At 44.1% G+C, this 17,128-nt stretch overlaps 1 protein-coding gene across 1 annotated transcript in view; it reads right to left on the bottom strand.

Annotated features, from left to right (window-relative positions):
* The window catches only part of LOC119657228 (sodium channel protein Nach), a 47,137-nt gene that overhangs the window by 11,988 nt on the left and 18,021 nt on the right, over positions 1 to 17,128 (bottom strand). The window contains exons 5-8 of the mRNA XM_038064080.1: positions 2,919 to 3,022; positions 2,768 to 2,846; positions 2,567 to 2,657; positions 2,365 to 2,503 (exon numbers count right to left, since the gene is read on the bottom strand). Coding sequence (XP_037920008.1) covers positions 2,365 to 2,503; positions 2,567 to 2,657; positions 2,768 to 2,846; positions 2,919 to 3,022 — 413 coding nt within the window. The remainder of the gene's footprint in view (positions 1 to 2,364; positions 2,504 to 2,566; positions 2,658 to 2,767; positions 2,847 to 2,918; positions 3,023 to 17,128) is intronic.

Raw genomic sequence — 17,128 nt, 5'->3', positions numbered from 1 at the left:
TCAGGCTCCTGAAGAATGAGTTTCCCAGTCATCTCGTAGCGATGATGTGTAGTATGCTGTATGGCAAGTGCTTTGTCATTACGGACGGAAATCTCACTACTAACAGAGAATTTCATGTTCTGAGTGGATTACAGCAAGGGACAGTGACTGCGCCTACACTTTTTGCGATATTTGCCGGCGAATTGCTCAATTCTTTCGATTTTAATAAATCTCCTAAAAGGTCGTTGGTTGCCTTTGCTGACGATCTGATAGCCTACACGGCGCACAAGAAGGTAACTGAGGTGCAAGTTGAACTTCAGAAGATGTTCAATGATATTAAGTTCTTCACGAACAGTTGGCGGATGAAAATCAATGCGCAAAAGTGTGAAACGATTCTGTTTCGAAATTCCTTGGCGTATGCCAGTAGGAACTTGAAAAAGAATTGGAGAGATTTCCACATTGTCGCGAACGAGGATAGTTCTGAGCGCATTCCTCATAAGAAGTGCGTTAGATACCTGGGTGTGCGTCTTGACGAGCGTCTCCAATTTAACGAGCACGTTAAAGTCACGCTAGAAAGCGCTCGCAAGGCATTCATGTCTCTTCGAAAACTCTTTTATGCTCCACATCTTAGCCGGAAGGTTAAGATTATTTGCTATCTTACTTTGGTTAGACCGGTGCTTACCTACGGGTGTGCTATTTGGTTTAATTTGAGTGCTAGCCAAATGGAGAAAATAAGGATCTTTGAAAGGAAATGTCTGCGTGCTTGCACGGGGCTTAATAGGACTGCTTCGTCAAACTATGAGCACTATGTAACTAATGAAGTGATGTATACAGCTGCTGCTGTGCCAAGAATCGATACAGTTATCGTCAGATTGATTCGGAATCATATAGTGCGATCTGCTTCGCATGGTGAGAACCCTTGGGTTTCGCAGCCGTTCTACCCAAATGATGGGTATTTCGAGAAAACTCTCACGACAGGCTTCATTCCTCCCGAAGCGTTCGTGTATCTTGACAGGAATGGTCTAATTCTTGATTCTGCCGGTGATCCGGTTATGTATCATATACATAGACGGGCCACGGATAAAAGGATAGAATACCCCCGAATTTGACAGTGGGGGCTCCGGGATTCGACTGGAGATACTCCAGAGCGAGAGTAATTGACATTAAGCGGGATGAAAAAGAGAAATCTTGGTACTGGTGGCTGCGGGATGCCGGTTAGCGGTGGCCGTGCTCAGTTCTGCCATTTGTATCTTGGTGGGGCTTTGTAAATATGTACACATTGAACGGGTGCTGATTTTGTCTCCAGTTGTAACATATAAATACATACGTTATTATTCTTTGTTTTTTTTGTATGGATGTTATTGTAAAAAAAAAGAAAAAATGTGTAATATAAAATATATAATTATGATAGTTTTAAGAACAATAATTTAAGTTAAAAGTTTTTTTTTGAAGCGATCAAATATTTATTATTACTTTTATATTTCTTTATTTGCCACTAAAGCCAAGTGAATTCTGTCGGGTTTTTGACCATTTCCCGACAACTTATTGTAAAATTAGATTTTCATTTCTTACTGTTTCTCTTTTCTGTCTGTAAATCGTTATTCAAAAATTTTGAGAGCCCACAGTGGCCATTAGATTTAAGTTATTTTTGTTATTTTAAAAGATTGTTTTTTATTGTTCATTTTTCCAATCTATATACTATTGTTACCTATTTTTTAAAAATCAAAATGATTTTAAAAACAAAATAAAAACAAAAAAACAAAACACTCAAATATACTCAGAAAGAAACAAACAAAACCTTTCATACTTGAAGCGCCCAGCTTCCGGTTTCCCGACTTGTTTATTTTTGTGAAAAGACTGTAGACTCGGAAAAGCCTGTGAGAATTGCAGGTATGATAGGGATGCAGCTGGCCGCCGATCGGATGAAAAACGATTCGGCCAACCAGCCAGATGGGAAGGTAGGCAAGGAAAGCCGGTGTTGTCCGGCTTGCTGATAAGTGGAATGGTGTTTTCTGTCTAACAGGCGGCCGGATGAACTGTAGCCTGCCTGGCCGTGGATGGCCAGCGTAACAGTGGCTGCAAGCAGTTGAATATTTACGTTCGCTATCTGCCTGATAAATCGCAAGAAATTCATCCAGCAGACCCCACATTACGTTTATTATTACAATTTCAATTTTTTATTTTCAGGAGCGAAGCGAGGATATCGTTTTCCCATGGTACCCCACTTACTATCCATACTGAGTTCCACTTTGCACCTTAATTATCATCGTTAATCTAATTGCACTTTTAACTGGCCTGAATTTCGTAAATTAACGCCACGAAACAGAAAATTTGAATTTCTTCGTTTTACGAACATACATAGCACCTCCCTGAGGATATACTCACCACGTCCTTTTCTTGATCGCATGCACCGAGTACTGTTGCTCGGTACAAGTGCTGGGACATTTACAAATGTGTAAAGCCCAAATCGGCCATTTGAAATCCAGCAAACATTCAAATCCCGCCGGAGTACAACTGGGCCCATCTATTCAAATACTTGGAAAAGATAAATTCGGTTCCAGACAAAATAAAATCAACTCGAACTCACCGACAAAAGGGTAGAAATAGGGCACACAGTTACACATTTCCAGAGCCATCACTGCCCGACATTTCATTAGGCAAAGTGTTTTACTGTAGAACTGTAGCGTGATTGCGAGTTGGGGGTGGAACAAAAGCAAAAGAAGGTAAATGAATACTTTCGCGTAGCGCCAAACGAGCTGTTAATTAAAACGAAATGGATTCAACCTACGGGCAATTCCGCTGTATTTTCGTCGGAGAAAACGCATTTTCTCTGGTTTGGTGATAAATCGCGGAGCGAAGCGCTGGCCCTGTGGAGCATGAGAAAATCATTTTAGGGGAGAATTGTTTGCGGAAAAAATTTTGAAGGTTAATATACTTACACTGTTTCAACGACTTTGTAAGAGGCAAGAATTTCATCTGATTTTTGAAGGGTGATTAAGTCAGCATCAGCCCCAGCCACTTCGAAGGGGGAGTGAATTTCAAGCTGGCGGCGGTGAAAGTATGAAAGTGAAGCAAAGCGAAATTTGGAATTAAAATTCTTGGGAAATCTTTAAATACGTATGTGCAGAGAATATCTAGTTGCTGGATTAAATAAAGCATTGCTCTCAAATTATTTGATAGCTCAATTTTAAACTTTTGTTCCAATACAGATTTGGGGACATTAAACGTTCCGTAGAGTCTCTCTTGCATTATCAAGGATGAGTTGAATATCACTCTGGTAAATAGTATTGCCTTTAAGGAAATAGAAATTAAGAAGATATCAAAGCGCTTTAGATGATGGATTCCAATACGTGGGATTTAATATGATAGCAGGTGCAAAAACCTTCAGAGGACTTCAAGGACATCCAAACAAAAAGTGGAATAGCTGGAGTAGACTCGGCATCAGTCCCTCAACTTGTTCCCCGGCATACACGATTTGTATCTTATGCAGTAACAGTTCCTTATTCGCATTTCTTATCCTTTTCTGCTGAAGGTTTGCCAGTTTTGATTTGTTACATGGTGAACATTTCACTTGCCTTGTCCAGTGACAATCGGGCGAGAGAGTGTATTTGCTACTATGCAACATTTCTTTATTGTTTTTTTCACATTTTAACATTTTTTTGCTGCTCCTTCTAATTTTCTACTCCCCATCCCGACCTTCATTTATAAGAAAATGTTAAATTTTAATTCACCAATTTAATTTTCATTTTCGAAATTTTGTTTGCAACTTCTTCCAAAACCAAGAGAATTTGTAGTCTGTTAACCGCTACCGTACAATGAGTGGCATTACTTTGTGTTGGGTTTAAGAAGAGGATTCTCATATACGTGAAAGGGGCCCAATTTTTTCACAGAATATGGTTTTATAAAGTGTCACACGAAAGGGCTTAATTAGTACTTTTCGAAAATGATCCTCTTTGGGTGAAACACAGAGGTGTGAGGCCTCAAAATGTGTACCCCAAAAGTGAAACAGGTCTCGTTCTCGGAACCTATCCAACCGAAGAATCTAAAAAAAAATCGTACTAACGAATCGATCTAAGCATAGAACTATATTCTAGAAATTTACCCAAAAACCCCCCTTAAGGTCATTAGAGAGGTACGAATTTATCATTAGTAAAAGCGACAATATAAAACACAATTCTGGAAAGTTTGAAGGCAATCCAACCATTACTAAAAAAGCTATATAAGGTCAACTCTCTAACTAGTCTACGTGCATATATTTGAATCATATATCATATGTCTGAAAGTTTGGAAATACATATATGAATGAATTTTTTTGAATTTGCAGCTATCTGCGAGAAACGTACATAGAAATTTTTCTCACAAAATCAAAATTGGAGTTAAATCTTTCTGATTGGAGGCACGCGAAGTTGAGATTAATTAAGGAAAATTCTCGAAGGTAATGATTTGAGGATACTGAGGCAGGAAAAGATCCTCAAAAGCCGGGCGGCATTGCACATCTTAGGCAGTAGAAGCATCCGTTGAGGGTGCGATGCTTTGTGACTCTTCCTTTGCGATTGTGGTACCAGAGAGTTTCAGGGCTCCATGCGCGCGGTCGAATTGTTATGTTTTGTTATGTAGTTCGCTAGATTCGCGCAAAGTCGCGCGTTTTTTATTTTCAGGTTCCAGTGTGGACGGTTATCGGTTAAGGTCAAAGTATTCAAAGGACCTCTCCATATTCCCGAGTGTGGCTAGTATAAAGGCAAGCAAGCCCGATGGAATACTTCGATGTAGCTTCAATATTTCCGGACGGACTTGCATGGTAAATTTTGTTAATTTTATTTTGCTTTTTTTTTTTGTGTGAAACAAAACCTTATTAGAATCGATTCGATGTCTGTCTGTCCGTCTGTCTGTCTGTCTGTCTGTCTGTCTGTCCGTCTGTCTGTCTGTCTGTCACAGCCGATTTATTAGGAAACGGCTGGACCAATCGTCACGAAAATTGGTAGGAGTATGTAATCTGCCGTTCCCTTTACATGCAGCAACTGACGCCATTTTGTGTTAAGTTTAAGGGGGGGCTTCTCATACATGTGAAAGGAGGGTGCAACATTTTTTTTCACAGAATGTAGCCATGTGGGGTATCAAATGAAAGGTCTCAATTAGTACTTTTCGAAACTGGTTCAATATTTGATGTTGGCTGAAACATAGGGGAGTGAGGGCTCAAAATATGACCCCCAAAAAGTGTAACAGGTCTCGTTCTCAGAACCTATCCAACCGAAAAATCTGAAAAAAATCGCAGTAGTGCATCTCTACGAAATCTAGGCCTCAAAATATATCCGGTTCCGATATCTGCACAAATAAAGTTAATAATAGTATATTTCCACATTTCAGAAATTTACCCGGCACCCCCCTTATCTTCATCCCAGAAGTACAAAATTTGGCATGCGTATAAAGAAGAACATAATGCACAATTTGGTGAAGTTTGAAGAAAATCAAACTATTAGTAACAAAGTTATAGGGGGTAAAACTTTACAATTTTTTGTGAATTTCGAGCACTCTACAACCTGCATGACGTCATCATCATATATCAATTCGTCAATACCACCACGAATGAATTGGGTGGAAAAGGATTATTTTGTTTTAGATTTTAAGTCACTTGTATGTGAATATCAATTATTCCAACGGGACGTGTGTGTATGTAGGTATATAATATATGCGTGCTAATGGACTTCGCGGGTAGTGCCTAATTCAGATAGATATAAGAAGTAAATCGGAAATATGGGTACGATCAATCTATATACGTGCCTATATGTGTACAGTATTGGAAAATAGGCAGTTTGTTTGTTTAGGGTGAGCGTAATATCTACGGCTGTAATATGTACGTATGTCTCGTAGTTTTGTAGCTCTATACGGATAGAAAAATGTTAGTTGAAATTTCTTAGATAAGATGAACACAAAACCTTTATATCCGAAGCGCGAGCTTCCGGTATTCCGACTTGTTTATATTTGATGTTGGTTAAATTGTTTTCATTCGCTAATAATATTAACCTGAGGGCGTGAAGCGTATGAGGTTGGCCATTATCAACACAGGGCTTTCCATCAAATGATTTATTTAAATCGCTTTCCAGAAAATAGAAGGCAATGGAATTTTTAGCTATATTACACGGAGCTGTCGTGCACTCGTCGCTCCTCACATCTTTTTCTTTTTCTTCAGTCTTTAGTTCGCAAGCGGGGCCGGCACGTGGTGATCGGTTTCGTCATTTTATTTTATCAAATGCCTGATCAGGATGTGATCGCGAGACCTTTAAATCCCCATCCAGCGTATCAAGCCACCATTGTTTAGGCCGGCTTTTTGGTTGCTTACCATTGCTTTCGATGTTCTGATCAATACTAGATGTTGAATTCTCGTTAGCGTGAATTACGTGACCACACCATCGAAAACGCCTCTCTTGCAGTTTTTCCACGATCGATGCAAACCCATATCGATCGCGGATATTCTCATTTTAGACGTAATCAAAACGTGTCACGCCACCAGTGCAATGCAACACCTTCGTTCCCATTACCGCAAGACGCCGTTCATTACCCTTTATAGTCGGCCAACACTCAGAACTATAGAGAGTGGCAGACGGACGACATTGCAGTCAATTTTAGATTTGGGACGTGCGCTGATACGTCGATCACAAAGAACACCAGTTGGGGAATGCCACTTCATCCAGGTTGCATTAATGCGTGAAACAATTTCATTACGCAGTTCTCCATTGGCTGATAGCGTTGACTCGAGATTTTTAAATCGCTGAGTTCTGGCAATGGCAGTAACCTGCCCTTCGAGTTACTTAAATCGCTCAGTTCTTTCAATGGCATTAACCTGCCCAGAACTGAACGATTTCAATATCTCGGGTCAATGCTATAAGCCAATGGAGAACTGCGTTATGCTCCTCACATAGGGAAACACAAAACCTTTTATACCTGAAGCGTCAAGCTTCCGGTTTCCCGACTTGTTTATGTTTTAGGGTAGCTTGCTCCTCTTGGTCTTCTCCGGTCGCTCAAGACGGTCGTTCCCTATATATGCAAAAGGGGAATGTAACATTTTTTCATCACATATCGTTATGCGGGGTATCAAATCGGCCCTTCGATTAGTACTTTCTGAAATTGGTATTAGTTTTGATGTGAATTGTAAAATGCCCGCGTAAAGAGTCAAAATGAACAGACTTCAAGTGAGACAGGACTCATTTTGGGAAACTACCAAACCCCAAAACACAGGAAAAAATCAAGAAGGTGCGCTTGTATGAAATCTAGGTCTCAAAATGGGCCCCATCCCGATATCGACTCAAATAGAAGATGACTGAAAAATCCTCCTTAATTTCATTCTACGAGTACCAAATTGCACTGGTATAGAGGACAGTATCATGGATGTGCATGCCACGTTTCATGTCGATCCGCCTATTAGTGTCAAAATTATAACGGCTTAAAGTTATCAATTTCGCGCGAATTTACTGTCTCTTAAGTCGTGCAAATAAGATGCTGACTTTATAATTACCGAGAATAATTGAAATTCAAGTGAAATATTGAAATTTTATTCCTGAAGAAGGTTTTGTGTAAACCTTTTTTAATTACGTTTAACATAAAACCTTATTAATATCGGTTCAATATCCCTCTGTCCTTCTGTCTGTCACATCCGATTTACTCAGAAACGGCTGAACTGATTGTTACGAAATTTGGTGAAACCATGTGGCCTGTGAGCCATTTTACATGCGGCGAGTGGCGCTATTTTGTGTTGAATTTTAAGAGTGTTCCCCATACATGTGAAAGGCATTTACCCCCGCCTTCACAGAATATGGTCAATATATGGTGTGGGGTATCAAATGAAATGGCTCAATTAGTACTTTTCTAAACTGATCTTTTTTCTGATATTGAGGAAACCTAGGGGAGGTAGGCACAAAATATTTGTCCCAAAAAGTGAAACAGGTTTCGTTCTCAGAACCTACCCAACAGAAAAGTCTGAAAAAATCGCAATAATGCAACTATATGAAATCTAAGTTAATAATACTATATTACCATGTTTTGGAAATTTAACGGGAAGCCCCCCTTTTTTTTGTTTTTTGGGGCAGGGTAGGTGAATGCATTTACGCACACAGTGTTGGACTCCCGATTCGGTATGCCGTCGGACTACCAACTAAACACCTCCCCATCGTCAGAGAGCTAGCCTGGAACCGGTTGTCACATTACTTCGGGCTAGTCCCCGAATTCTCCCGCCTTGCGGAGCCTTCAAATCAGGGAATTCCTTTCACCAACAGGAGGGGACAGGAGGAAGGGAACTGTCAGTTTAAGGAACCCCCTGCCATTCGGCTCCTCCACCGGTCGAGTTCTATCTTCTTAGCAACGAGAAGGGCCCGAACGTAATGGGCAACACGGTTCCTCAGCATCTCTTCGACAATGTTGTCTGGAGAGAGATCCCCCGTGTTTAAATAGAACTGCTGACGAATCCCATCCCATCTTCCACAAGAAAGTGTGGTGGGCGTCGTCCACAACTCCATTGCAAAACACACAATCCGGAGAACGCGCCTTTCCAATCTTATGCAGGTAAAACTGAAAACCTCCATGCCCACTTAAAAATTGGGTAAGGAAATAGTCAGTCTCACTATGCTTCCGATTCAGCCACGCACCTAAGTTGCCGATGAGCCGCGCAGTCCATCTGCCTGTAGTTTTATTTTGCCACGGGAGCTGCCACTCGTCTAGAGTGTGTTGCCGTTCTTCGCGAGCAACCACCTCCCTTGGCTCATCTCCCTTGCGCTTGTATATGGCCTGGCGCTCCCTAGCAAGAAGGGCAACGGGGATAACTCCCGCGATCATCATCACGGCCGGTTCAGAGACAGTGTGGTACGCAGACGCCACCCGTCTCTGCACTTGTGCGAGGCGTTTACGATATACCGCCTTGTTAAGAGCTCCAGCCCATATGTCTGCGCCGTAGAGCAGGACAGACTGCGTTGAGTTCATCAGGAGACGTTGCCTACTAGACGTAGTACCCCCAATGTTTGCCATTAGCCTACTTAACGCCGAAACTCCAGCCGCAGGGTTGTTCGCTGCTGCTTGGATTTGCTCAGAAAAGTTCATCTTTAAGTCAAGAATCAACCCGAGGTACTTTACCGTTGATTTTGACTCGATGATCGACTCGCCGAACGATATGGGACGCAGGATCGGAATTCTCTTTTTAGTCAGGATGACTACTCCGGTTTTTTCCAATGCAAGGTTGAAACCATGAGTAGTCATCCATCCGCTTACCCGTCGCATCAATATGCCGAGTCTGGTTTGCGCCTGTTCGACAGTGCGTCCAGCAACAAGCGCTGCGACATCATCTGCGTAGCCAACCAGGCGCGACTCCTCTGGCATGTCGAGTTTAAGCAGACTGTTATAGGTAGCGTTCCAGAGGTCCGGCCCTAGGATGGATCCCTGTGCTACCCCCGACGTGACCTCCATCCACCTTTGACCCTCTAGTGTTTCATAGAGCAGGGAGCGGTTCCTCAGATAGTCCCTCAAAATCCGTAAGAGATAGTTCGGCACGTTGAAGGTATTGTCTAGTGTGCCTGTCTATCCATCTTACGGAATTGAAGGCGTTTCTGACGTCAAGCGTTACGAAGAGCACCACCCATCGAGTTCGGCGGCTATGTGCCTCTGCTCGTCGAACGGCGTCCACGACTTGCATGACAGCATCAATTGTCGATCTCCCTGCCCTAAAACCAAACTGGCGGGGGAGATAAATCTCCGGCAATGCGTATCGTTTCAGCGACTCTACTTCTGATGAGCTTTTCGAGCACTTTCCCAGCAGTGTCAAGCATACACAGTGGGCGGTATGAAGACGGCAATTCGGGGTCGCCTTTTCCTTTAGGGCAAGCCTCGCAGCTTTCCAACGAGTAGGGAAAATGCCCTCCTTCAGGCAAGCGTTGAATGCGTCGAGCAGTAGGTCTGGCCGGTGTTGGAATACCAGTTTGTATACCTCTGCTGGAATACCATCGGGTCCTGGCGCCTTCTTGTTTTTCATGGAGAGGACTGCCTGTTCCAACTCTTTTATAGAGAAAAGTGGACAGTCCCCTGCGCTCTCCGCACCGACGTCACCATCCCATACGGGGTGGGCAGGGAAGAGTGCCCGCACAATGCGGTCCATCTGCTCGGCCTTAAGTGAACAGGGTTTCCGCAGAGCCCCGATTTTTCGGGTTACCAGTTTGTAACCGAGTCCCTATGGGTCCCCATTCACCTCGTCGACCAGATCTTGCCAGCAGCGAGCTTTGCTCTTGTTTATTGCGCTGCGGAGTCTCCTTTTGGCTGATTTGTACTCCATCATTATGGTACGTGCCTCCTCCCGGTCGCCTAGACGTTGTGTTCAGCGGCGGAGCCTGTGACACTTCTTCCGGAGCTCTGCGATTTCCACTGTCCACCAATACATGGAAGGTTTGCCGCGCCTCGATGTCTTCCTGGGCATGGAGGCTCCGCAGACCGTCGTTATCAGGTTCATAACTGAATTTACGACAGTGTCAGCAGCGGCGCTACCGCCCCCAGGAGTACCCTCCAGCGTGGCCCCACCCGTTCCCAGAGTTTCGACAAACTTCCCGGTGTTCACCTTCGCGACGTTCCATGTACATGTAGATCGCTGGGGTGGCGCACACCGAGAGTTTGTGTCCACCACTTCGAAAGCAATGTATTGGTGGTCACTTGCGGAGAAGTCTTCCAGAACTCGTCACCCGTCCACCAACGACACCAGCGATTCCGACGCGAAGGTTACGTCTGGAATGCTTCCTTCGCAGCCCGGGCGCAGAACGTTGGGGTAGATCCGGTGTTTAGAACTACCAGTCCTGTTCTCGCCGCCATTTCCAGAATTCGTTTCCCTCTGGAATCTGTGTGAGGCATGCCCCATTCAAGTGCCCTAGTATTGAAGTCAGCCCCGACCAGGATCCGCCCATCCGTGCTTAAGATAGCGTCCTCCAAAGCAGACACTAAAAAACGTTACCCTTAAGGGGGCAAAGCCGTCCCCTCGGCCTTGGGCAAGAACTCCCAGGAGGGTGCCGTCCCGAACCCAGATGGCAGCGGTACCTGATATGTCTGGGTGCCATAAAACTGGGCCCTTGTTTCGGTACTGCTCACTGATGAGTACTAAATCAGCTTTGGTCTCCACAGCGAACTGCACTAGCAACTCGTGAGCGGTTGCATTCCGGTGCATATTGATTTGGAGGATGCGAATCATGTTGACCGTATCCTAGCTTTTTCCAGTTCTGCTCTGAAAACTGGACACCGCCCCGATCCCGCAGTGTGCGCAATGCTCTCATCAGTCGCACCACGGTCCCTGCATAGGACGCAGTTTTCCTTTCCATTGCAGGTGTTCGCTTTATGGCCTGCCTGACCGCATTTACGGCATGTTGCCCTTCTGTCAGGTCCCCGACAATTTGCAGATGTGTGCCCATAATCCAAACATCTGTAACATTTGTTTGGGGCGGCCCGAATTCCTATCCTACACACTACCCAACCAATTCGTATTTTCCCGCTGTTTAGAAGCTTCCTCGCGTATTGCCCGGCAACTTCCACCACAGCGAGTTTTTGGCCTCGGGAGTTCGCGGAGGTGATACCAATCCGAACATTGGTTACCTCCGGACATTTGCGTTTGATGGCCTCTTCTACCTCGTTCTTTTCCGTGAGGCAGTCAAGGTCTCGGATTTCCAAAGCACACGTGGGTTCCAGGCTGGAAACCAAAGCTTTTTCTCCTAGAAGCCCCTTGATTGCTTCACAGAACGTGACGTGACGTTTGGTACTCCGTCCTTCGTGTCTGCCTTAGTTTTAGGCAGAGGAAAGCCCCCCTTAAGCTCATCCCAGGCGTACAAAATTTGACATCAGCATAAATGATAATATAGAACATAATCCTCAAAAGTTTGAAGGTAATCGGACTATTATTAACAAAGTTATAAGAGGCAATGATCCAATATAGATTGCTGCGCCAACGGTTATTATTATAGGAGGTTAAAGTTTCGCATTTCAGGTAAAATTATAGCACTTGGGTGCATGACGTCATCATCATATAAGGTGAACTTGTTAATTTTTCCTTTTTTGACCCTTTGCAGTTATTTGCATTTCAATGTCAATTATTCCAAATAGATATGAGTATGTAAATGTATATACTAACAACGCTTGCCGGTAGTAACCAAAATAATAGACATTGTTGTTCTGGTTACCAGCGGTTTTTAACTTATGTACCTAATATATATGTATATGTATGCTTTTGTGCACGGAATAAAGTGGAAATGCGTGAAGATGCGCTACATCCATTTAGATGCGTACATATAGATGCATGCATGGTCATGCGGTAATAGACAAAGTTTGCTTATTTATGTCGTTGATTTTTATGTACATATGTGCATCTTTGAGTTTGGCAAAATATGATGAAATATTTTGTATTCTTAGCTATGAACGAATGGAAAATCGGGCATAGCGAGTTTCTTACATAAGATGAACACAAAACCTTTATACCTTCCGGTATCCCAACTTGTTTGTATGTATTGTGGGTTAACTTCTTCACATTTTAAAATAGTTATCGTTCCGATGCTTGTAGTTCTTCTAAATAAAAATAAAACTAGGTCGCTTGCTCCTACTACAATATATTTTAATAGTTAGTAAATACGTATTTCGAGAGCTACTTACTCTCTTCCTCAGTACTTAAGCTACCGCTAGCTTACTAACTATTAAAATATATTGTAGTAGGAGCAAGCGACCTAGTTTTATTTTTATTCTTCAAATTTGCTAATAATATTTAACTCCTAACGAGTAGCGTATGCGGTTTACTATTGTCAATACAGTGCTTTCCACATCAAATTAGTTGTGTAAATAATACTAACAAACTCCGCCGTAGCCGGTCACAACCCCGGTTGTGAAAGGAGGAGGAATGAATAGTTTTAGTCTGAATGGCTGTACACCACCGCAGCGTCTTGCAGTCTTGTAGATTACTCACTGAGAAAGCTTTCACTACACCTGGCAGTAAGGGATGCACTACAAAAAATGAGGAGAAAGGGAAGTTTAAGATCCGGTACGGTGACTGGGTCGGGGTCCCATAATGGACAGCACGGCGTAGAAACGAGGAAATACTTCAGTATCTTCTCAAGGTGCTGATGCTGGATACAATTGAACAAGTCGTCCCTAAGATCAAACCTTGCAATAATATGGAAGGATATGAAACTGTAGCCGTAAAACGGCCGAAAAAAGTGAAAAGCCTTCTGCTCACTCGCGTCAACAAAATCTATCGGAGATATGGGGACTATCATCATCCCATATTGGTTGAGTTCAAATCGCTTCTTAAGATCGCGCAGGATCTTATCCGCCAATATTGCATAATGAAATAAACTCCCAATGGCGGGAGAAGTTAAAGGGTATTTCACCAAGCGATTCAGATTCCATGTTTACAAAGATAAATATGTTATGCCGGAAGAAATTACGAGTGACTGTGCTGAGAATTAAAGTTGGTGGTTGCAACTATACACCTTATTGACTCAGGTATCATCGCGATGGATGATGCTCTGAAACTCGAACTTATAGGGGAGCACTTTGAATATAGCCTGAAGGGCACCACAGTTCTCCAATTTAGCTCTGCGTTGCAGGCTGATCTCATACCGAGTGATAATCTGCTTGATTACTTTGTCTCATGTGTGGAGTTAACTTCCATATTCAGAAGAGTAAACAATAAGAGATCATCCGGTATGGATGGCATTCCCAACGTGGTCCTCAGGCATTTACCAGACATTGCCATTCGTAATTATTGCATTTTGTTCAATAATTTATTGAACAATTGCTTCTTTCCAGTTCAATGGAAGAAAGCCCGAGTATTCTTGATTGTAAAGAGAGGGAAGGATTCTTCCAGCCCTAAGAGCTACCGCCCAATCAGTTTGCTGCCTAACATCAGCAAGGTGTTTGAGGTTTTGGTATTGAAGGCCTTGAACGGGCATATTAAGAAGAAGGAATTATTTTCGAATGCGCAATTCGGATTTCGATCTGGACATTCGACAGTACATGCAATAACGAAGGTAACGTCTGATATTTACTGGCGGATGGAATGGTGAGTGCGTAGGCGCTTGCCTTATAGACATGGAGAAGGCCTTTGAAACCGTCTGAATGGACTGATTTTCAGGCTTCTGAAGAATAAGTTTCCCAGCCACCTCGTAGAGATGATGTGCAGTATGCGTATGGCAAGTGATTTGTCATTACGGACGGAAATCTCACTACTAGTAGAGAATTTCATGTTCAGAATGTATTACAGCAAGGGACAGTGACTGCGCCTACACTTTTCGCAGTATTTGCCGGCGAATTACTCAAGTCTTTTGAGTTTAGTAAATCTCCTAAAAGGTCGTTGGTTGCTTTTGCTGACGATCTGATAGCCTACACGGCAAACAAGAAGGTAACTGAGGTGAAAGTTGAACTTCAAAAGATGCTCAATAATATTAAGTTCTTCACGAACAGTTGGTGGATGAAAATCAATGCTCAAAAGTGCGAAACGATTCTGCTTCGAAATTCCTTGGTGTATGCTAGTAGGAACTTGAAAAGGAATTGGAGAGATTTCCACATTGTCGCGAACAAGTACAGTTTCCTCATAAGAAGTGCGTTAGATACCTGGGTGTGCGTCTTGACGAGCGTCTCCAATTCAATGAACAGGTTAAAGTCGGGCTAGAAAGCGCTCGCAAGGCATTCATGTCTCTTCGAAGACTCTTTTATGCTTCACATCTTAGCCGGAAGGTTAAGATTATTTGCCATCTTACTTTGGTTAGACCGGTGCCACCTACGAGTGTCCTATCTGGTTTAATTTGAGTGTTGGCCAAATGGAGAAAATAAGGATCTTTGGAAGGAAATGTCTCCGTGCTTGCACAGGGCTTAATAGGACTGGTTCGTCACACTATGAGCATTATGTAACTAATGAGGTGATATATGCTTATATACCTGTGTGGAGTTTCCAAATCTCCCATCAGGCGCGTCCCTTCGTGCGGATAAGGGAATGCTCGGCGAATGTGTCATGGCCATGCACATGCACGCATCCGGAGATGTGCGTGTATGGGCATGTTTATGCGCAGGCCGGGTGGGTGGGAAGTAAACGCCCATCCGTGGATCAAAATTGGCTATGGGAAGGATAGCTAGAAATAAAACCAAACATGGAGAAGCAGAAGAAGAATGACGTTACGGTGCAGGGCTTCGGAAACCCAGTGCCGGCGGTTTTTGGGAGTGAGCAAGCGGGCTCCCGGCCGTCGATATCCAACGACCGCAGTGCCTCAGTAGTGGGAACCTTGGCTACTGTGGCATCTAATGTTACAAGCGTACGGGAGGAACTTGAACTGGCTCCAATGATAGACCCGTTCAGAAAGAGCTCGATTTTTCGCAGATCCCCTCCCACACGGGCACAAGCCCCCACGATCGCTACCACCAGTGGGAAGCGTATAGCGGGAGTCTTCGATGAGGAAGAATCACTGACGCCGATTCACCCGAGCGATGTTTTGGGCAATGATCAGTCTGGAGCTGCCTTTACTGCCCTCGGTAAAAAGATCATGGAGCTGTGTAAGTTTATAAAGGAGCACAGGAACATTCACTAAAATATAAGGGCCATGATGAGAGGCATCCGTTTGACGTACGGCAAGGCCCAGGATGAACGAGTAGGGAAGCCGCCGATTGGTAAAGTCAACTAGGCAACTCAAGTAACGCTGGTTCAAAACACAAGAGGAGAGAAACCGGGGAAGAGGGTGCGCGAGAAGCTGAATGACTCAACAGGCCAGCAAACCCCGAAAAGGAAAAAGGACTCAACTCCCAAAAAGGCGGAGTTAATGAAAACTACACCTGAAGCTGCCAGTGAAAATATTGCAGCGGCTACTTCGAGAAAAGGGATCGAACCTTCAAAGGCGGATGCGGAAGCTTGGAGGAAAGTAGAACCGCGGAAAAGAAATTATCGGAGGAAGATTAGACCGGAGGTGATTTTCATTTCCAAATGAGGCGAAGGGTCATACGCCGATATTCTCAGGAAAGTGAAGACAGACCCCGAACTCACCAATTTGGGAGACAACGCCAGCTGCATTAGACGGTCCCAGAAGGGAGATCTTATGTTGGAACTTAAGAAATCCAAGGATGTAACCGCGGACAAATTCTTAAGCCAAATCGGGAAGACTTTAGGGCAGGAAGCCGACATAAGAACTGGCAGGCCGGAGATCACTATAATTTGCAAAGATATAGATGAAATCACGACGAAGGAGGAGGTTCGCGAAGCGTTGGAGAAACAGTTCGATCTTGCCGGACTATAAGAGTCAGTGGTGAAAACGCTAAGGAAAGCCTATGGGGTAACACAAACCACCATCATCAGCCTACCAGGGGAGAACGCACTCAAACTGTTAGCAGCAGGGAGAGTGAGAATAGGCTGGGTTATGTGCCGCCTTAGGAAACAGGTGTGGTTAAAACGGTGCTTTAGATGCCTTGGCTTTGGTCACATTGTGAAGGCATGCACTAGCCCAAATGACAGGTCAAAGCAATGCAGGAGATGTGGGGTGGAAGGCCATATCAGCAAGGACTGTGGAGCTGACCCAAATTGTCTACTGTGCAAAGGAAAGGAGGGTGTGGACCATCGGCACATTGCAGGCAGCAGCAGGTGCCCGGAATACAGGAGAGCCCTTAGCACAAATCGCAGATGAGGTTGATACAAATCAACCTCAACCACTGCGAGGCGGCGCAGGATCTACTCCCGCAAACCCGCGAGGAAAACATCGATGTGGCCATACTAAGTGAACCATGCCGAAAGGACGGTGGTAGCGTTTGGGTCAAAGACCAAACGGGCCAAGAGGAGAACAACCCTTCCAGGAAATAATGGAGCACCCGGAGGAGGGCTTCATCAGAGCGAAGGTGAAGGGCATCCACATCTACAGCTGCTATGCTCCACCCAGCGCTACCCTCGTCGAGTATGAGCGGATGCTTGCTGCTCTTGTTTTGGATGCAAGAGGACGTTGGCCGATCATAATAGGAGGCGATTTCAATGCGTGGGCTCTTGAATGGGGCAGCCGGATAACTAATGTCAGGGGACGTGTTCTCCTCGAAGCATTCGCGGAGCTGGACGTGGTACTGGTGAATGTTGGGTCTTCGTACACTTTCTGGGGAAGGGGCCTGGGGTCTATAGTGGACCTGACAT

The sequence above is a fragment of the Hermetia illucens genome, chromosome 1 (assembly GCF_905115235.1).
Source record: "Hermetia illucens chromosome 1, iHerIll2.2.curated.20191125, whole genome shotgun sequence".
In the NCBI taxonomy this organism is placed as follows: Eukaryota; Metazoa; Arthropoda; class Insecta; order Diptera; family Stratiomyidae; genus Hermetia; species Hermetia illucens.
The sequence above is the reverse complement of the archived record's forward strand: the minus strand, read 5'-3'. Positions and strand labels throughout refer to the sequence as shown.